The 23,388-nt window shown below is 39.0% G+C and overlaps 1 protein-coding gene across 1 annotated transcript in view; it reads left to right on the forward strand.

Moving 5' to 3' along the window:
- The window catches only part of pdzd2 (PDZ domain containing 2), a 73,159-nt gene that overhangs the window by 40,479 nt on the left and 9,292 nt on the right, over positions 1-23,388 (forward strand). The window contains 14 exon segments of the mRNA XM_056745821.1: positions 278-410; positions 733-903; positions 7,460-7,559; positions 8,433-8,581; positions 8,930-9,049; positions 9,221-9,335; positions 9,498-9,571; positions 9,837-10,053; positions 11,172-11,289; positions 18,838-18,970; positions 20,299-20,371; positions 21,070-21,173; positions 21,371-21,545; positions 21,649-22,520. Of these exon segments, the coding sequence (XP_056601799.1) occupies positions 278-410; positions 733-903; positions 7,460-7,559; positions 8,433-8,581; positions 8,930-9,049; positions 9,221-9,335; positions 9,498-9,571; positions 9,837-10,053; positions 11,172-11,289; positions 18,838-18,970; positions 20,299-20,371; positions 21,070-21,173; positions 21,371-21,545; positions 21,649-22,520 (2,554 nt within the window).

The raw sequence follows: 23,388 nt of genomic DNA on the forward strand, positions 1-23,388 counted from the left end.
CAAATAATCATTTATTCATTTAAAATTAAAGGAAAAAAATCACGGTAAGCATGAAGTGAAAATTTGATATTGTGACGGCCCTAATCTAATTAATTCCAAATACATAAATCAAGACCTGTGTCATTTTTTTCCTGTTTCAAAATATATGCAACATTATTGAAGTAAAATCGGTTTAATGTCGACTTGACCATTTCACTGTAATTGCTGCAACATAAATCAGGGGTGTCAGTGACATTTGACGGGATAACCTGACCTTGCCGTTCTTTTTCAATTACAGAGATGGGCGTCTGAAGGCAGGCGATGAGTTGCTGATGATAAACGGTCACTCACTGGTTGGGCTTTCACACCAGGAGGCTGTAGCCATCCTCCGCTCTACCGCTGGATTGGTTCAGTTGGTGGTAACCAGCAGGGTAAGTTTTACAAAAGCCGGAGCAACAATAACGTTGCAGAATCATACTATATACTATATGTGCATCATTAGATGAAACTGTCTTCACACACAAATGTGGCGCAGTTCTTGCTGTATTCTAAGAGTTATTCTTATCATAAAGTAAGTGTGCCAACTATTCCAGAACGTATGTTACGAGCAGCCGCGTGTTGCAGCTAAAAAATTTAAGAGGGAAGCGCTGATGGGTTCGCCGCATTGCTTTCTGAGATAAAGTTAAAAATACTCTCTGTCTGCTCAAAGCCACAAAACATGCTTTCTCCAGCTGCTCTTTCTTCCTTTCCCAGGATGAATCCGAAGTGGACTTCCACAAGTACCCGTCCACCAGCCTGCCCGACCTAGTGAGCACGTGCTCCGGTCCGGACGCCTTGCCCTCCCCCGGGGAGGAGAAGGAGAACATGGAACCGGACGTGGAGGACGTGAGGGCCAGCAGCCTTTCGCTGCCCACCCAGGACTTGGTATGTACGTCTGCTGCCTATCAGTCTGATTATCTGCTGCTTTCATCTTGTAGTGCCTCCTATGACCTCCGATGCACAGCTGGAGCTAGAACAGATTGTTTTAATTTTGTCTGTTTGTTTATGACTAAAAGTTGATGTGAAAAACTTGAATGCTTGAGTGATGTGTAATGTTTTTTATGATATGTTTATTGTATAAGAATGTGTATAACCGCCAGGTAATTAAAATTAACCGTAATTAAAATACAGCTTGTCCTTTTAAGGAAAGCACATTCGTCTCTTTATCTCTTTGCCTCTTTTGATCTGTGTGCCAGGGGCCCATTCGTGTTCTTGAGACTCTCTATCTGTTGTTTTGCCAAAAAAATATTACTGCCACTGTTTACCATGCTGCCATTTCTTCGTTTCATCACAGATAAGAAATTATTCATTTGCTGTGCGCTAGCAGCCGTGCATCAAAGTAATGCCACACGCTGTTAATGTTTAATCATACAAAACGAGTGTAGTGCTAGTTTGATAAACGCTGGCGACAACATGGCTAATACTGGTCATTACGTGATTCAGAGGCGAACTGACAGGACCACACAACTCAAAAAGTTACGATCATATTCCTTTAGTATGATTTTAGAGATCAGCGCTCATGATGTCTTGCCTGAGATCTTGAGATTGCGTTGCAGGGAAAAGTGGGTCATTCCCCCCACCACATCTTTATTGAGCTCATGTTCTTGCTTTCATGAGCAGAAGTTCTGCTTGCCGTGTAATAACATTAGCATTCCGCACCTCCTGCTGATTGTAGTGGTGAATTTAGGACAGTAAATCTTGTGTTTGTTTAACTTGACAGATGTGATCTTGTGATGTTTCAATACGTCTATCGTAGAACTCCTCAACTTTGAAAGAAAAAATGATTATTTGCCATACTGACTATAGCAAGTATTACTATAGAGCCGCGAAAATATGTATGCAATATACAATATTTTTATTGGAATTTTGGGAGAAATATTGCCAGGTGTTCAAAGACTGAATTGTTTTTTATTATTTTACCCAAACAAATAACCTATAAATAGTCAATTCAGGCAAACTGAAAATAAATGTAAAAATAAATGTCCTGCAGCTGTTAATGTATTACCGATGTAGTATATTTATTCCAATGACATTTGAAGTACATTTCTATCAGGACCTCTGACTTTAAATATTTAAGGTTGACGGAATGAAACTCCCGCCTGTCCATGCAGCAATACATGTCGCCCCACCCTTGGAACCTGAACATGATGTTCATGATGTGTATCAACATTAAATTAAGATGATCCGACAGGCTGATACGTGTAGATGGGGATGGAGGTGGGTTTTGTGTGCGGCATGATTAAGCAGCTGATAAGGAGCAAAGAAAGACAACTTAAATAGGATGTAGTCTAGTATGGGTTGTATGACTATTGGTTAAAAAATTATAAGCTGCACCTTATGTGATCGTCTGATGCAAATTGACTCACGTGACGTGAACTGACGCTACGCTTGATATCTGAAGGGAATGGACTAAAAAAGAATACAATACAATAGAATAGAATACCACTAATATTAATACTAAATGGTTGATCAGTAATGAACACTTCTTGCAGCTTTGCATTACCAGACAAAGATCATCTTAAGTTTTTGAACAACAGTAGGACTGGATAAACACTTGTTAATAGAAGCTTAACAGGTTTAAATAGCCTCTTGTGCTTACCCTCATTCTGTTTGAATGGTTCTCCAATTTTTAGTCTGTACTGAGAATTCTGTCCCTCCAGGCTTTAGTCTCTAGTGAATGACAAAGGGGGCGCCCTTTAAATAAACAGAATATTTTACTTTGGTTCATGTTTCCTATGATTCATTGACCCTGGTGCTTATCGGAATGGGTTCCAGTCATTTGCTGTGTTTTTATTGTAATTTTATTGATTGTCAATAGAGCAATCTGTGCTGTTCAAGAACAAAAAACATTAAGACCACATTTACACGATGAAAAACTTAAAGTTAAAAAACTGTATTTGACAGCATTGTCAAAACGATCTGCATTTACACGGATCCATGAAAATGCTGTAGTATTTGCATGCCGGGTCAGTGGATGGCGATGTAGCTTTGTAAAGAAGCTCACATAAACAGTTATAAGCCAAACGTGCTTTTTACACCCTTGGATGAAGACACGACGTATATACAGAGGATATGCACTTCACGTCACTTTCCCAGGTGAATGCATTTGAACGCGCCAAAACACATTCCTTGATTGGCAATACACGCTGCTTACAATATGAGGAAATTAGGCAACCAATCAGTGTCCATGGTCACCTGGTTCCTTTGTGAGTTGTAAGGATCGCCGGCGGGTCCAACTGCTTTTAATTTCAGCAAAGAATTGTGTGTTCTAGTCCCTGTTCCTTTGTTTCGCCTATTGAAAGCAGCCATTTTGCTGCGTGTTTTACCACTCAAGAGAACGTGTCCTGGCACTCAAGGGGGCGTGTCCCGGCAGTTCACGTGGGAAAGGGGCGTCAATGCATACCCTAGGGATGTGATTTTTCGGTACAAATACAAATTTCTGTATTTTTTGACCTCGCTGGGATCACCCATGTAAATTGCATAAATTTGATTTATTTTTATTTGTGATGGGATGGGGGGGTTTGGGGATGTATGCGTAGTCGTCATACTTCCGGCCAACAGGATCCTTTCTGCGCTCTCTGCCTTATTCACGCTTCTTATAAATGCTTTATTCATAATTTTGCGAGTCAACTTAATGTATCCAAAGAGTCCGTGAAAAATAGACTCAAACACAGCTGTTTTGGTACTCAAAAAAACTTGTGGTGTCATTTTTAATTAAGTGGGGAACTGAGCAGCGTTTTGTAAAGAATACAGAAAACCCCGAATCTGGAAGTTGAGACGTCTATATGATATGCTTTGACATTAAAAAATAGATAATCAGAGACTAAAATATGCCATTCTGCGATTTAATGGCTTGAAACTATACAAATGGCCGATCCAGTCCCTGTCTTTACATAAACGGGTTGAAGTCTTTACTGATTGCTGCATTTAAAGAACTAAAATCGCAACATGCACAGTTTGAAAATAAATGTATTACAATCAGATCGATGCGGACAAACGCTGTATGAATGACGTAGATGCGTCATCTAGTAGCTAGACTCTTGAGGCCACAGTATTCTTTACATTTTGTGTTCAATTAATGTATAGTACTGAATACAATACATTTAAAAGTAGGTCTAATATAGACTACTTAAGGGGTGCCATTTGTTTATGCCATATTATTTGACATTAGCACAAGATATTTGAACTAAATATTGTTTAGGTGACTGTTAAACTAATAAAACTAATAAACATTTGAACTGATATTTCCAAAATTGCTTAATGGTTTGTTTTTGTGTTGATAAGTAAAAAATATCTATTTTTGGCAAACAGTTTACATTTAACTGGTATCATTAAAAAAATGTTTGGGGGGGGGTTGAGGTTGGGTTAGGGTGTGTGCAGTCTTTCTTCTCTTTTGTCCTTGGCTGATCACATGCCTGATACCCTCTATACTCGGGCGACTGAACACGTTATATGCATGCACGTGGCATTTTCAGAAAGTTCCGCCATGCAGTTTAAACAGAGACAATGACGTTTTCAGTCTGTCAAAACACCATTGATATGTAAACGAACACCCAAAACCTTTCATGTGAAAACGGCATCATGTAAACGGCATGGATGTAATGACTAGGGCAAATAAGGATGTTTATCACTTCAAATGTCACTTGAGTCTAGTTCTGAACAAAATGGGCATTTGTAGATAGCTACATTTAATTGTTAAAAAAAAGAACACTAATAATAATAAAAAAATACTGGATATACTAGAACACACATCAAAATATGATGATGAGACATTAGCGGGAAATAGCGAGACATTAGCGGGACATATTGAAGAGTTTTTTTTACAAACAATTCTTTAGTAAATTGTTGTATTGGAAATTTATCTTAGAATAGAAAGTGAACAATTTACATTACAATTTGGCATGCTTTTCATGAATATTGCAACTTAAATCAGCTTGTACAAAGCTTAACAAAACAGTTAATGCAGAGGTGCTCTTGTCACTATAAAATATTTGGCCTTTGTGGTTTTCTGCATTGAATGCTTCAATGGTTAAACGGAAAGGAGAATGTAATTAGGCCGATTCTTTTTTTTAGTTTCCCACACTTTGCTCACACTGACATTCCAGATCAAAACACCTTTCCAGACTGTTCTTACACTCCCTTTCAGCATCTCGCCAGAGCGCAGGGCGGCACTGAGCGGTCGCTTTTATGTGGGTGCCCAACGCTACAGGGTTGGGTGTGTCTCCAATAGCAGCTTATCAGATTTGATCTGAAGGGGTTTTTATGACAAACGGATGACAAAATAAAAAATCATTGAAGGATAGGGAAGTATCTGAAGGAAGAACACAGGTGCGACTGTCACGTTGAGTCCTGCGAGGCACAGAGGTGTGGGGGTTTGAGGAAACCCACCGGCTCACCTGCGACATCTCTGTTCGTGTAGCTCGTTCATGCGGGAGATGGATTTCATTTTTGACAGCCATGGCAGGGTGTTGCTGTCTGCATGCCTGAAAGAGAGCAGCGGATCATCCCCTTCATGTTGCTGTATAAACTTGTTTCAGGACACAGGAGCTGTGCGATAAACTTGAGCTCGTTCTTAAAGGTCAGACAGTTGAAAGGAACACTTTTTTTACAGCTGGCAGGGAGTTACAACATAACCCTCGTGTAGTGTGTACAACAAGAGACTTATGAAGATCAAACATTCAGTATTAACTTTTCAAATGCATTTTCCCACGATAAAAAATTATATTTTACGTTTACAAGAAATAAGCTGGTAATAAATATCACCTATGAACTAAATGTAATAGCCACACAGATATAACAGAACAAATACTTGACTGTAAAATTTTGAGTAATTAGGCTGTCAATTTAACATTTAACACAATTAGTTATTTTAAAAATACTGTTTAATTATGGGCCTTAAGGTAAAGGTAACGTTCCTTTCCAAAACACACCCAAGAGATCAGCACTGAACTCTGTTATGCACAATGAGGGCAGAAACAAAAGTGATCCATAATTTAAAAGCATATTTTTTTCTTTTTTATATTTACAGTTATTTATTAGTTATTCATTAGTTATTTGGTTCAATTTAGTTCAGTATTGGTTCAAGTTGGTTTATTTGTTTTGAACATACAGTACCTGACCATTTGACCAAGAGCACATAGCACATTTCCAAGAAACCTTATTTAATACTTTGACTTGTAAAGGTCCAGTGTATCAAATTTAGCGACATCTAGTGGTGAGTTTGCTTATTGAACTCACCCAATGTGCTCTGTATAGCAGTTTTTCCGTTTAGAGCTACTGTGGAAACAACATTGCGAATTCCTACAAGGGGACCCGAGATGTATGTTTATAGAAATAGCTCATTCTAAGGCGTACATGAAAACGTAACTCTTCATTATGTAAGGTTTTATACACCTCTGATGACATACATAGTTGTATATATTAAATTGCATTTCTGTCAGTAGATGCTCCAAAAAAATATACATTTGACCTTAAAATGTTCTTTAAATGTAATTCCATGTAGTGTCTAATGTTGCTGTTTGTGAATGTAAGCAGTCTGGCAAGTTGTAATGCCGAAAGTGAATGAATAACAAAGTTAGAATATGGGAGAAATGGAGTCGGCTCTGAATCACGCAAACGAGTTCTATTTCAGTTTCGGGTCAGATTTGGGTCACTCCGTGTAATTCCGCCTCTGTTCCATTTGGGACCCTGCACGCAGTAGATCAATCACATCAGACAAGACCATCTGACCAATCAGATCAGAGTAGGCTGACATAAAGGAGGGGATTAGATGGATGAATCGCTGAACGAATCATTTGAGTGTCAGTCTTAGAAGTGAGGTAATAATAACAGCCTATTATTAGAAAATGCAATTGTTTTTACACTGTGTATGTACGTAAACTTATTGTCGACACTACATAAACTAAAGTAGGTCCTAAAAAATCCATGAAAAAAATATTTACTCTTTTGTGTACAAAAGATTTGTTTTCTTATCATGAAATGGTGAATGAGCTCAAGTCCCCGCAGTGTAACATTCATTCTAGTCCTGCACAGTAATGTTAGAGGGATAGTTCACCCTGAAAAGGAAAATTCTGTCATCATTTACTCACACTCTTGTCATGTCAAACCTGTATGATTTTCTTTCTTCTGCAGAACACAAAAGAAGATATTTTGAGTAATGATAATAACTGAAGGGCGGTGCCCATTCACTTTTATTGCATGAATACAAAACCAATGCAAGTCAACCGCCGTTGTTCGGTTACCAACATTTTTCAAAATATCTTCTTTTCTCCAGTAGAAAGAAAGTCATACCGTACAGGTTTGAATGACAAGAGGGTGAGCAAATGACTCTTGTAGAAGACGTTTAGTCAATTTTTTATTTGTCCATTAAGATACATTTTAAGATCTTATGTCTCACTTTTCAAGGCAAGCTCCCTTATTTCTTCTGCTGTTTCTTCTTCAGTTTACAGATCTTGACAGGCTGGAGGATCGTTGCAGGTTTGAGGGTCCCAAGGGATGCTGTCGTAGCCCCACACCTATGAAGTTCCGCAGCAGATCCCAAGGTCACACATAAATTAACAAACATAAATTCTTTCAGGTCAAAACACTGCATTTGTATCTAATCAATATAATCTTCACTTTTGTTTATGTTGGTATTTATTATTTGACTGATGCAGCTTTGATAATTTGTAACTCTACTGTTATGCAATATAAAAATTAATTTTAATTTGGTCAACTACGTGAAGATATATTCTTAATTCATGGTCGCGTCAGACTCATCTCACTTTTTTTCCACTATGTGGTGCAGCTGTAAACATATATGCAAGTAAATAACATTACTGTATAATAATAGCAAAATGGATGAATCCTTACACGCATATGAAAACTACATTTTAATTGCACAATAAAGTATAAACACAAATAAATACATTCATCATCACCATGAGTAGGGTTGGGGACAACTAATCTAAAACATGCAATGTTATTTTTAAACCAGTGTTGGGTCAAAAAAGGACAAACACATCTTATTCCTGCGTTAAATAAACACAGATTTTTTTTATTTTGAACCAATAATTTGACAACAATTTGATTTAAACCACCCAGCATACAGTAGGTTAATTTACAACAGAACATTTGGCCTAATTTTTCTTGACCTTACACTGGTTTGAAATAACTCAGGATTTGTATGCTAGGCTAGAACTTCATTTGAGAGGATCCTTCACTTTGAATAAAAGTATATGAATCATTTTCAAAAATCACGTTTTTTAAATCAAAAATTTTTTTTCCAGTTTGATTGATATTATTGATATGAGTTGGAATGCAAAATACAAAAACAAGTTTTTGAACTTTTAAAAAAATGGAGTTATCTCATTTTGGAACCAAACTCTTCATATGTTGATGTCATTATCAATTTCAAATGAACTCATTATGGTCAGGTGGAGGGAGCCGTCTGGAGTCTGTTGGTGAAGACGATGAGCTAATCGTGGAAAACGGTGATACAGGAAGTGACATGGCAGGAAAGCCAGGACGAGGAGGACGCAAACACTCTCTTCCTCAGCAACTTGACACAGTCGGCATCCGACAGGTCAGTGCAGCATTCATCATTTCCTTTACCTAAGTTAAAACCTACCCTATATAATCAATTATTACCAAATTTGTATTGACCCATTATGATCCTACACCTTCTTTAAATTCTGTGTGTTGCAACTTACAAAAAAACTGAGACTTCAATAACACAGTCATTGACTCAAGGCTGGAAGATTTTTTCTGAAATGCCTTAAAAACCATTTTTGTCAAATAAATTACGCTTTTAACAAATAGCAATCAAAAAATAGTAACAGATCCTGTATTCGCTAGCTGCCTGTTTTCTTACAGTTGTCAATGTTTTATTATCTCAATGTTTATTCATAACCTCTTTTATCATCCTCTTCAGGAATATCAAATCGTGAAGAAATCGGCACGTTCCCTGAGCACCGTTCAAGTGGAGTCTCCATGGCGACTGGCACAGCCATCTATAATATCCAACATTGTTCTGATGAAAGGACAGGGCAAGGTAAGGGAGACCCTGCTTCCAGAACAGTACATACTGTGTACTTTTTAAGCTGTTTTAAAATATAGATTATTTTAAATACAGTATGGACACATGCTTTGATCCAATTTCATATATTGGGCACAGCTGTAGGATAGTAAACCCTGGCTAATAAAATCATTTGAATGTGTCTAGGGTCTCGGGTTCAGTATTGTTGGAGGACAGGATTCAGCTCGTGGGAGGATGGGTATATTTGTCAAGACCATTTTCTCCAATGGAGCAGCTGCAGCTGATGGGAGACTGAAAGAAGGTAGGTAGACATTTCTGATACAGGGAGTGATGGAAAAATTGATCATCAAAGCAGTTGGACACCATAGAATCCAAATGGCATGAGCATACTTAGCTGTATTCTCAGTCTCTAGCTTTCATCATTGGTGAACGTCGCTCTGTTTTTCACGTTTAACTCTTTCAGGCGATGAGATATTGGAGGTGAATGGAGAGTCTCTGCAAGGCCTCACGCACCAGCAGGCCATTCAGACGTTTAAGGTATAAACCGCTCAGTCATACTCAGACACAACCGCATTGGAGAATTAATCCCGGATCGCTAAACTCAATCATGTATACTTGAACTGCTTTCATAGCTGTGCAAGCAACAGTTTGTAAAGCAATAGAAACATAAAGTTTGGTGTTCAATAGATTCATTTTTTGTTTGACACACCAGTAAAATTGTTTGCTCGAGGTAATGTGAAGTAAATGAACACATGCTACCAAATCCCAAGCTATCTAACGTACGACATTTTCCACTGTTTAGCAATTAAAGAAGGGAGTCGTAACCCTAACTGTTCGGACCCGTCTGAGAAGTCCCAGTCTTACGCCCTGTCCCACGCCCACACTGCACAGCAGATCCAGCTCTCCAAACTCAAATGCTAGCGGTGGAACACCAGTCCCTGCAGTTTTTGAAGATGGGGATTCTCGTAGGGGGCCCGGTCCCAAAGATCGCATTATCATGGAGGTTACATTAAACAAAGGTACAATCATGGCTTTTTAACCTGTTCATTGTCGGAGCCCTTTTTGAGCCCACACTTGAAAACCCATGTTGGAACTAAGATGGCGGAAGCTCATGAATTCTTTGGAATACAGACTTACGGTTAGTCTCGTTTGAAAAAAGAAAAGTAGCTGATTATTGCTAAAAAAAATCACACACAAAAAAAACGGAAGTATGTTTTAAGGTTTATTGTAAAAGATAAATTAAAAAAGTTTATGTTTTTCTTTGATTAAAAAATACATTTAAAAAATACGGGTCGCAAAAGGATAACAAATATCTAAGCACAGAATAAATTACTCTCCCTACATTATTAAAAAAAAAAAACCATAGAAATCTGTATTCTTGAGTCTTAGACCTTTCCAATGATATATAGTTTGTCATGATTCGATAATAAATTACATGCACAATATTGACGCAAACTTAGGTGTCCTGTATATGGAACGGGTGACAGTTAACAGGCTACATTTATTTTTAAAGCTGCAATCTGTAACTTTTTTGGTTTTTCAAGAAACAAAAATCAGTTTTTGAGCAAGTACATTTGAATTTCTTTAGTATTTAACTGTTTCCTTTCCTTATCCCGATTTACAGTGGTAAGCTTATTACAATGATTTATCAGTAAAGCTATCGAGTACGATTACATGGCTAATGTCAGTTTTACATCATTTGACTTCAGCCTACGAAACAACGAAGACTCGGAAAGAATGTGATCATGGTCTTATATGTTCAAATGAACTGTCCTGTCAAAATGAATTATTTTGGGATTAGCTTGCTAATAAATGGTCCCTTCAAAAACATTCTCATTTTGTGTTCTGTTAACTTACTCACTTCAGAAACACTGCATATTTGTTTAACATGAATTATATTTATGCGAAGCGTATGATCATTTTAAACAGAAAGTCTACATATTTTAAATCAAAAACACAAGGCTTGATTTCCTTAAGGGAATATTCAGTAATCTGACTTCAAATTTATTTAAGGAGTTTTTTTCTGATGTCTGAAATGTGTTTATCCCTAAATCCAGCATGTACATGTCCTCACCAGAAATTAGAATCAGAAATCTTGCCTGGTGTGAACAACATGCTGTTATTTTGTGTGCTTCAGAGCCAGGTGTGGGGCTGGGTATTGGTGCCTGCTGTTTAACTCTGGAAAACAGTGCTCCTGGGATCTACATTCACAGCTTGGCGCCAGGATCCGTTGCCAAAATGGATGGCAGACTCAGGTACATTTGTTATCATATACCTCACCGTGTATTATTGTAAATAACTACTGTAAAGAACATGATGGTAACTATAAGTCTTTCTTTCTCATTAAGTCCCAGTCTGTCAATGTTTAACAATGGTTAGTCAGGGAGAAAATTAGCTCAAAGCACATGTGCAGTTTTATTTTAGGTGTATTTCTGAGAAAGAAAGTAATAAAATAACCTTCATGCCCTCCTTCACGGCTCAAGCGAAATTGCATTGGACTTTAGTAGTCATCGGACTGCTATGATCTATCATCTTAAATTCTTCACTTATAGTTAATTAAGGAAGGGAGAGGCAGGAATAAGACACCACTTGGGAAAACAATCACACAGATCTTTATTTCCTTTACAAAGCCCACGGTGTGTCTGTACATGTGTTTTCATCAGAATATTCTTTCTAATGTGTTAAACATCCAATAAACCTGTCAGGTTTGTGTGCATAATTGTTTGTGATTTGCTGGTGTATGTGTGTGTGAGTGGTGTGTATGTGCTTACTCTTATTAAGATGAAACACCTCGCAGACTGAAGGGAATGTGCAATAAGAGCCAGAAGCTCATGAATGGGGTCTTTATGTCAAAACACAGACCTGTGGTTCAGTATGTTGGATCTAGTTGTGAAAGTGGTTGCAGCTGTCTGAAGGAACGATAAGACAGTAATACTTTCAGATATGTCTTTTTTTAAATGCACATTGATCATGTATTTCAACATATTTCAAAATATTCTAATGTTCATTTGTGAACTATTTTATACTATGTCATTCCTGGGACACAGATACTTTGCAGATATGCTTATTTTAGAAATCTAACAACCCCCATTGATAGTTATTATATTAGACTGAAAATACCCAGTTTACCACCAGCTTTTAAAGGATGTCATACAAATTTTTTTATATGTACATTTTCTGCCACTGATGCTTTTTATTTTGAAAAATCTATCCTCGTTTTTTTATTTGGTTATCAAATTGAAATATTTTTGTTTAAAATGTTTCTAATATTCTTTATTATTTTAGTTTTTCTTGATATAATAGCAATAATAATTGTGGTACGGTAGCCGAGGCAGTGGCAGTAAATAGGAAATTAGGCAAGGACTCCAGCATTCTTCAAGAGAGAAATGTCTTTACTTAGAGTTTCAATCAAGTTAGTACAAGGATCATGTCCCAACAAACAGAAGTTCACCAGAAACAAACCAAAAAGAAAACAAAAAGAACTCTCAACAAGTTGGCTACTAGTCCAACATACACCTCCCTTTCGTTCAGCCCAGCTCTTTGTTCTTTTATAGCTTTTAACTCCTCCTTCCATTTTCAAATTAGCCAATGGTAACCCCTCTTTAGTTACTTAACTAACATTCATAAAGCTAGAGAGGGTCCATAAGCTTTCAAACAACTTCTTTAATAACCTTTAGTGTTAACAATACATTATACAACCTTAAATTCATCAAAGATACATTCATCAATGAAGTTTAGTCCCAATATTCTTAATGACCAACTCCGCCCCTCCAGGATGACAAGGTCGGTTTCCTGGTTGCAAACCCTCCTACTAGTTAACAACCAGCACCGGTAAGACAAAGAAACACAAAACATTAATACCCACACATTATTTATCCAATCTAGAAACGGTCAACATGGAATGTGCACCTTTCATGTAACCGTTTCTCAGAAAGAATTACCAAAATAAAGATCTTTCAAAACAGTTTGGTTTGTTTACATTTACCTCTAACTTGCTAAGGCTCTACATCACATTTCTCCCTTTCACCTCCTCCGGATGATCTGAATTAGGCAAGCGGGATAAATAATCAGCTATTTAATTCTTTTTACCTGGACAGTGCTCAATCGTAAACCTATATGGCTGCAGAGTCAGACACCAGCGCAGTATTCTTGAATTGCTATTCTGCATAGTCTGCATCCACTTCAGGGCTCGATGATCCGTTCGTAGAGTGAACTCCCGTCCAAGTAAATAGTAGCGCAAAGAGTCCACTGCCCACTTAATGGCTAGGCCCTCCTTTTCAACAGTGGAGTACCGTTGTTCTCTTTCAAAGAGTTTTCTGCTCAAAAACAGCAATGGCTTTTCCTCCGAAGACTCTCCTTGAACTAGTACAGCTCCTAGTCCGACATCCGAGGCATCTACCTGTACAGTAAATTTCTTCGAGAAGTCAGGGCTCTTCAATACCGGTTCCTGGCACAACAAATCTTTCAGAGATGTAAAGGCATGTTCACATTCATTGGTCCAACAGAATTTAGAGGGACTCTTCTTGGTACAGTTAGTTAGTGGAGTAGCTATAGTTGCAAAATGCGGAATAAATCGTCTATACCAACCGATTAGCCCCAAAAAGGACCTCACTTGCTTCTTGGTTTGAGGCCGTGCAATGCTTCGAATGGCCTTTAGCTTCTCCACCTGTGGTCGAATTTGTCCACATCCTAACAAGTACCCCAAGTACCTTACTTCCGTCTGAGCCCAAGAACATTTAGAGGTGTTAATTGTGAGTCCAGCCTCTTGAAGCTTATTCAGAACACCAGTAAGATGTTGCAGATGTTCTTGCCATGACCCACTGTATACCACCACATCGTCCAAATAAGCAGCTGCATACTGCTCACATCCTGCCAACACGCGATCCATCAATCTCTGGAACGTAGCTGGAGCTCCATGTAAACCAAAGGGCATAACTGTATACTGATATAACCCAATGGGAGATCGAAATGCAGTAAGGGTTTTGCAAGAAGGATCTAAGGGCACTTGCCAATATCCTTTGCATAGGTCTAGCGTCGTCATATACGTTGCTTTACCCAGTCTCTCAATCAATTCATCGATACGGGGCATTGGATAGGAGTCAAAACAAGACACGCTATTTAGCTTTCTAAAGTCAGTACAAAACCTAACTCCTCCATCTTTTTTCGGAACCAGTAATATAGGACTTGACCACTCACTATTGGACGGTTCAATGATCCCCATTTCCAACATGATCTTGATCTCATTCTTTAACTTTTCCACCATAGATTCTGGAACTCTGTAAGGTTTTTGTCGGACCGGAGTATTGTCTTTCAAGACGATGTTGTGCGTAAGAACCTCAGTCCGACCAGGTCTCTCCTGAAAAAGAGTAGAAAAAGACTGGACCATCTCCGTTAGTTGTGATCGACGAGGGATGTTCAAGTGTGAGAAATCTCCCAAAACCTCGTGGAACGTCCGAACTGGCTCCATATCGGTTTCCTCCTCTTCCTCCACTACTTCCCTCACCATCATCACTTGGTCTTTACGATCTGGAAGATCTTTGGGTTCACACTCTGTCAGTTTCTCCCTGAATTCCTTTAAGAGATTCACATGTAGCACTTGTCTTGGTTGCCTCCTTTCAGGGCACAAAATCTCATATGTTGATGGACTCAGTTTTCGTGTGACCACATACGGACCTTGCCACTCGGCTAACAATTTATTTGTACCTGATGGTAGCAGTACCAGAACTTTCTGTCCAGGTTTCAAGTTCCTCTCACGCGCATGCACATCATACCATCCCTTTTGTTTCTGTTGGGCTGCACGTAAATTCTCCTTGGCCAGAGTCCTGTAGTTCTCCAACTTGTCTCGCATCTGCAAGATGTAAGAAGCTATACTGCACTGGGCTGGTTTCTCTGCGGTCCACGACTCTTTGAGCACGTCCAGGGGACCACGCACTTGCCTGCCAAACAAAAGTTCAAAAGGAGAGAAACCGGTTGAGCATTGAGGAACCTCTCGATATGCAAAGAGAAGATAAGGAAGCCATTTATCCCAATCCCTCCCAGATTCATCAACAAACTTCTTAATCATGCTCTTTAATGTACCGTTAAAACGTTCTACCAGACCATCAGTTTGAGGATGGAATGGCGTCGTTCTAATCCCCTTGATACCCAATTGTTGATACATAAGTTTCATTAGTTTGGCCATAAAGTTAGTCCCTTGATCTGTGATAATTTCAGAGGGAACACCAACTCTCGATATCAAATCAACCAAACATCTTACAATGTGTTTAACCTTCACTGAACGCAAAGGGTACACCTCTGGATACCTGGTAGCATAGTCACATATTACCAATGCAAATTGGTGACCCGTACTACTTCTCACTAACGGACCTATAACATCCATCCCTATGCGTTCAAATGGGGTCCCAATAATCGGCATGGGTTGTAAGTAACTTCGGTTTGCTTTTCGAACAGGTGCTACCATTTGACATTCATAACATGTTTTACAAAATTCTTGCACATCTTGGTACATTTTTGGCCAAAAAAACCTCTGACTTATCCGCTCATAAGTCTTCTGTTGACCTAAATGTCCTGACCAAGGTATGGTATGCCCCAGATGTAAAATCATCTGATGCAGTTCTTTCGGGACCACTAACCTAGGATTTTCGATATCATCGAGGTACAAAAGATCATCCGTTACAATGTACCTATCCCCACCAAATTTTGGTTCACCCACAGGTTTACCCTCTACCTCACTCAGTTTCTGGAACAAGGGCTGTAAGGTAGGATCATTTTTCTGTAATTCCCTAAAGTTTTCAGGAATTTGCCAACGAGAATCAGTTAGTTCCAACCCAGGGTCAGAAAGTTTGCACAAATTCAGGACCCTATCTTTCCCCATATGTTTTTCTTGTCTTTTCTGTCTTTTACTTTTTTTATCCCTCCCCACAGTACCAAACAATTCAGCCTCTGCTGTAGGAAGAGGTTGTAACCCTTTAGTCTGGGAACGTGTGACTACGGCACACAATTTGGAAGTTGCCTCCACCAATTCAGTGAAACCAGGAAAATCTTCCCCTATCACCACGTCATGAGATAATTTCTCAACTACTCCCACTCGTAACAGGTATGCTTGTCCATCAATTACCATAGAAACAACTGCAGTTGGGTATGTCTGTTCATCCCCGTGTACACAGCCTAAACATACAGTATCACCATAGTTTAACATTTCAGAACTCAGCAATTCAGATTTAACCAGAGTTTGAGTACTACCTGTGTCAATCAGCGCCTGAGCGGACTGACCATTAACAATTACCCTGACACGATGACTATGTGTCTCTATACGTTTGGTTGGTACATCACAGTCTTCCTTCCTGGGAACATAGCACATTTTAGTCACCTTAGTTTTCTTAAACGGACAGAAGGAAGCCTTATGTCCTGGTTGTTGACAATAGAAACAAATCAGAGTGGTATTAGAATGTTTGTCCGACACCGTCACAGTGTTATCAACAGGTTCCTCATATCTACCCCTACCCACAGTACCTTTATTGATCCGTGGTAGATCTCGATGTGCTGCCATATATCTCTCTGCCAGCTTTGCAGCTTCTTCCCCAGTCTGAGGTTGATTCTCCTTTACCCAGACTCTCACATCTGGACGCAACACTCTCAAATACTGTTCCAGTATGATAGTCTCGCCTAGCTGTTGCTTATCTTTTACTTCCGGTCGCATCCATCTCTGATACAGCCCTTTAATGCGATTGTAGGTTTCCCTTACACTCTCTCCAGTTGGCACGATCAGACTCCTGAACCGCAGTCGATACGTCTCCTCAGTCACGTTGTACTTGGCCAACACTGCTGCCTTGATATCCTCATAAGAACCAGAACGCTGTTCGTCCATGCTAGCATAGGCCTCCAAAGCTTTACCCGTCAACAGAGTTACCACTCGTGCTGCCCATTCGTCACCTTGCCAGCCCCAGGTCCTAGCGATGCGTTCAAAGCTTACGAAGAAACTTTCCACATCTTCCCCTTCCACAAAATCAGGAATTCTTGGCTCATGATAGCGTCGGAATGATGCTACAGGTTGTGGTGATATAACCGGCACATGATCCTGAAGCTGATTCTGAGGAAGTTCTGGGAACAACATTGCTCCTTCTACAGACTGTCCTAGGCTGCTAGGCGTTGGTAAAGGATGATGGTGAGTAGGTTGTCTGACCTGTTCCTCAGACTCCCACTCCGTCTGAGGTTTTTGACAAATAGTAGCCTTTAGCCCCTTTAATTCATCAAACAATATCTTTTCATTTCTTTGTTGTTGTGTCATGAATTGTCTTATTTCTGAAAGGAAATCCTGACCTCCCGGAACTCTTTCCGCACTTTCTCGAGGTGTACCGAATTTACCAGTCTTTGGTCTCACTACCGGTTCTTGCACCTCCACCACTTGAAACAAGTCGGTCATGGCTCCCTCTGATGCCTCCACCTCCACATCCAGATCTCCTGCTTGCTTTTCCTCCTCCTCCTCCTCTCCTCTTCTACTGCCAATTACTCCTTGAAGACTCCAAATCCCACCTCTGACACCAATTGTGATACGGTAGCCGAGGCAGTGGCAGTAAATAGGAAAGTAGGCAAGGACTCCAGGATTCTTCAAGAGAGAAATGTCTTTACTTAGAGTTTCAATCAAGTTAGTACAAGGATCATGTCCCAACAAACAGAAGTTCACCAGAAACAAACCAAAAAGAAAACAAAAAGAACTCTCAACAAGTTGGCTACTAGTCCAACATACACCTCCCTTTCGTTCAGCCCAGCTCTTTGTTCTTTTATAGCTTTTAACTCCTCCTTCCATTTTCAAATTAGCCAATGGTAACCCCTCATTGTTACTTAACTAACATTCATAAAGCTAGAGAGGGTCCATAAGCTTTCAAACAACTTCTTTAATAACCTTTAGTGTTAACAATACATTATACAACCTTAAATTCATCAAAGATACATTCATCAATGAAGTTTAGTCCCAATATTCTTAATGACCAACTCCGCCCCTCCAGGATGACAAGGTCGGTTTCCTGGTTGCAAACCCTCCTACTAGTTAACAACCAGCACCGGTAAGACAAAGAAACACAAAACATTAATACCCACACATTATTTATCCAATCTAGAAACGGTCAACATGGAATGTGCACCTTTCATGTAACCGTTTCTCAGAAAGAATTACCAAAATAAAGATCTTTCAAAACAGTTTGGTTTGTTTACATTTACCTCTAACTTGCTAAGGCTCTACATCACAATAATCATATTTATTTTAATACTTAACATAATATTTTTATGCAATAATTTTTGTCTCAATTGAATATAATGTTATTATGTAACATTTTTCATATTTTCATTCATTTTTTATGGTGGTCAAGAATAAAGACCTTTTTAGGACCATTTAGAATGAATCCAACTTTCATACCATTCAGATAAGAATGGTTTCATTTCACTAAAAAAGATGTATTACATAGTTATCCATGCAATTAATGTTAGCTATGGGTGAGGCCGACAGACCCTGTGTTCCACTATTGAAAGTAATATTATAGAGTTGTCATTTTTATTATTTTATTTCTCTTTATTATGCCTATTTAAAGCACCTTACCATTGTTTATAAATTAACTTGAATTTACAGTTGTGGTCAAAAATTTACATACTGTACACATTGCAGAATCATACACCTACATATACCATGCAGAATCTTTATTTTATAATAGAAAATGTCTTAAAATGTCTTATTTTATTAAGTATTACTGGTATAGTGTTGTTTTTATCCTTTATTACAAGTCTAATGTGTGTATGTTTGTGTGTATTAGTCGAGGTGACCAGCTCCTGGAGGTGGATTCGGTGAGTCTGAGACATGCAGCTTTGAGTGAAGCTTACGCAATACTGAGTGAATGTGGACCCGGCCCGGTCAGCCTCATCATTAGCCGACATCCCAACCCTAAAGTAAGTGCCTACATGGATATGGAACTGCATCATGGTCCCTCTTTCGTTTCAATATAGCTTGTGGAAATGATATACAATACAGACTGCCTTATCATTAACAGTCTTTGTGAAACTACTGCAGTTAACAGAGTAGACCATAGTTTATAAAACCATAAACCTCAAACATCTGTCTGGTGATTTGGTCACACTGCTTCAGTCACAAGGGCCTCTGACATATTGGTGCAAGTGGAAATCAAATCAAAAGGCGTCATCCACCTGCTAAAGTTATAATTTGCTCCTAACATGAATTATTGAAGATCGCCAAAAAGTAAACAACATTCCTCTCGCCCTCATGCTAGCATGACTTGGTTTCCCTCCATCTAATGAATCAAGATGTTGAGAAATGTGGGCCAGGGTGGTGTACAGTGAGAGGTTTTAGTGTTAAGAATGTGCTGACTGTTCATTTGGCTTGTTAGTGCTAATGTAGCATGAGAAAGAAGGGCTGGCTGAATACTTAGCATTTGAGCATAGGCCAGAAACTTTGCTCACAAGTGCCAGTAATTACAAAACATGACGTTTTCGTGCAAGTTTGTTTAGCATCTGCGTGCAGATGAAACTTTCATTCCTTTTTGCATACATTTAGAAGTCTTTTCTGGCAAGTAAGCAAGTTGTTCCCAAGGTGTGAAGGGCATGAGGTGTCCATTATATCACACTCAAGATGTTACTTTTATTATGTTTTTAAAACTAGATCATTTCACTTTTGATCAGATCTGTTGAGTTTGAATTGAGAACAACTCTTACATTGAGGTCAACAATAACAAATAATCGGAAATAGATCCTGCAAAACCTGATCTTAATCAGGCTTTTCTACCAGAGCTCTGCAGACAAATAGAGATTTTCTTTAGAATCAAAACAACTAGGCTTCATGACACAACAGAATATATTTGTGGCTTTTACGCTCAAACGCGCTAACAAAACCATTAATACCTTGTATTATTGTAATATGATTGATATTGGGGAATTTTAAATACCCAAAACAGATACGATATCTTCACTGCATTTAGCAAAATCTATAAAATCACAACTATATCGCATTTAACTTTAGTGGCAGTATTAAGAATCATCGCTGACTTAAAATTGAGTAAAACCTCTCAAAAGTGTGAACAAAAAGTGTAGATTCATGCAAAATGAAGCAGATTATATTCTTCTTAATTCACAGTGCCACCTAGTGGTCATATTGCCTTTGCCAAAATATTTGTATATAGTTTAACCAAGAAAAGCCTTATGTTAGGATAATCAGATCAAAATACACTTGTTTGTATGTTCTTCATGGCTTTTTATATCCTCAGGTGTCTGAACAAGAGATGGATGAAGTGATCGCTCGCTCCACTCACAGAGAGAGTCATTCTCCTCACACACTAGGTATAGTGTCTGTTGTGTTCTGGTCTGTTTGAAGCTAAAGACCTACATACTGCCGGAGAAAAAAATAAGAGAATATTTTTTTTATCTAATCAGCATTTCTAGATGTATAGTATTGTGGTTATTCCAGTCCAGTGTCTATTGAATGTCAACAAAATCAAACTTCAGGAGTGAGAAAGTCATCCAACCGCAATGTGAAAGACTGACAGCGTCTGTCTTTCACATAAAGTTTACACATAAAAACTGTTTAAAAGAATAACTTTTCTCAAAAACATCTACAAATACGACAGCTGTATTGCTTTAATATCTGAGGTCTGAAAAAATACAGAGCCTCTTTTCTGTTAGTTTGACCTGTTTGACCAATTTTCAATTTCTGCAAAAAATCCAAATAGAAACAATATTTTTATTTGCAATTCGGGAGAAATATTTTGCTTGTAGTTCACAGCATGAAACAAAAATGATCCATCTCCTTTTTTCTGCTGCATACTGTAAAGCTATTTTTTACATATATTTAAAATTTTGCTAGCATGAATAACAAATATTAATTACAATTCCCAAAATCTTTAAGTTCTAATGTTTAAACTGTTTATTGAACAAATAAATGTCAGCAGAAAATACAGCACAGTTTGTTTACTTTAGATTTGCAATAGACTTGTCAATCTTCCCATTCTCTGATTGTTGTTTTTTATTTTTTTGCACAGGTCTGCCGTTTAAAAGTCCATCTCCCAGTGTTAAGTCCAGGCAGGGTGAAGGAAACCCTGCGCTCAGCTGGACCATGAAGAGGTTTCTAGAGCCAGCCAGCAGGGTACACCAGAAGTTTTATTTTACCGATGAAATTCACCTTGTCAGAGATAACAAATTTGGGTTTCTAATAATAAAACTTTCGTGCAGTTTAGGTACATGCACGCTACTGAGCTTAGTTTTTTAGAAGTATATTTTTATAACTTAGCTGGTTTACCCACATGCGCCAATCTGACTTTCTGTCTTTATCTGGCCCCGCAGCAAGGCTCATTGAGTTCAGAGGGAGAGCTCTCTCAATATTTCCCAGTTCATGATGTACCCAGCCAGTCTTCTCTCTCTGAGACCATGGCGATGGGATCCAGTGATGACGACATGCTGCACAGCAGCAGAAGCTGTAATACCTCTATTGAGGAAGCAGCAGCACCTCAGCCACATGGTAGCCTCATTACCTTTCCACATTTATACAGTATGTGTATATTCATTCAGTTTCCTATTTTCTATAATCACAAATGTTCATGTCTGTCCTTTTATGATCATAGTTTATCGAGATGCTTCTTATAGAGGTTCAGAGAGTAGCCCCACAACCCCAGACTGCTGTAAAGCCCCTCCTGAAGCCGGTCGTGCCGCCGACCCACCCCCTCAAGCCAGCGTGGGAAGCAGCCCCAGTTCTGTACGCAGCCCCCTTCTCCGCCAGCGCCGGGTCATCTGCTATGAAGATGAACCCAGTGACGACGAGACCGGCCTTGAAGAAGAAAGCGCCCCCTTTAGGAGTCTTCTCCATGGTGTCTCTGAGATTGGAAGCCACCAACAGGAAGAAGACTCAGGTATTGTAGTAGCCACCTCATCTCTCGAGGTCGATGATGAAAGCCTGGATAGCAGCGAAAGCCACAGGCAAATTAGCAGCGAACCGGCTACTCCGCTATACGGCAGCTCGCTAGAATCTGAGGAAGGATCCAGTGGGCCACCTGGGGCTGAATCTCCCTTCATGACCATTCACTGTATGGAGCACAACACTGGGCCAGCTGGTGGAACCAACCTGGGTGTGAAAAAAGAGCCTCATAGAGAAGGACAGGAGTTTAAACGCTCACCCAAGTTGGAGCACAAAGCTGTGACTCGTGTAAAGAGCATGATGAGCATTGAGTGTCCCAACCCTCCACAAAGGGTCAAGGGTGAAGAGCCACCCTCAGTCCCGACAACCCCTGCCCAGGGTGAGCAGAACAGCACACGACCGCCTTGTAGACTGCTACACTGTAAGAAGGGGGAATCCAGTGACCTATCTGGGGTCTGCACCATTGAGACCATAGTCCTCCAGCGTGGAGAAATTGAGTCCTTTGGTCTGGATCTGGAGATAAAGTCTGCTCCGATCAGGGTGCTGGTCACAGGACTAAGACTGGGAGGTGTTGCCGAGCGGGTAGGTTGGAATTCATGTAATGTTTTTATTGATTTTCCCTTTTTTAACATTCAGCAGAGGAGCAGGCCAACCATGAATTTTATTGATTGATCTGAATCTAGAATTTACATTCTGTCCATCACCTGGGCCATGTCAAATTTCCTTCTAATTCTGTCAATTTGCCCTCAAATTTCCTTCTAAATTTGCCCTCATGTCATTCCAAAACCATATGCTGTTGTATTGCACTAAACACAAAAGTTGATTGAAATATAACCTCTCTTGTAACTTGTGTCTAGCGTGAGTTCGTATGTACAATTCAGAAATGGTGCATCTGTTGAAGTAGAAAATATTACCCTATAATATCCATAATATTTTTAATGATAAACTTACACAATCCCTCGATATTTAATAAATATAAGCCTATTGTTTAAAGGAGCAGTTAACTCAAAAATAAGAATTCTGTAATCATTTACTTACCTTAGAGTTGTTCCAAATCGATATAAATATATTTGTTCTGATAAACACAGAGAAAGATATTTGGAAGAATGCTCATGATCAAACAGTTCTTGGACCCCATTGACTGCCATAGTAGGAAAAATTGCTTTGCACATTTCTTTGTTCTGTTGAACGCAAAAAAAGATATTCTGAAGATTGTAGGACAACAAACTGTTCTTTGGCACTATTGACTACCATTGTCATTGTTCCTACTATGGTAGTCAATAGAGTCCAAGAACTGTTTGGTTACAAGCATTCTTCCAAATATCTTCATCAGAAGAAAGAAATTTAGAACAACTTGAGCATGAGTAAATAAAGACTGATTTTTTTGGGTAGTGAACTGTCCCTTTAAGCCTAGTCTAAATATCTTAAAATATGTCAGAGCATTTGTTTG

This window comes from Triplophysa dalaica, chromosome 4 (genome assembly GCF_015846415.1).
Source record: "Triplophysa dalaica isolate WHDGS20190420 chromosome 4, ASM1584641v1, whole genome shotgun sequence".
Lineage (NCBI taxonomy): Eukaryota > Metazoa > Chordata > Actinopteri > Cypriniformes > Nemacheilidae > Triplophysa > Triplophysa dalaica.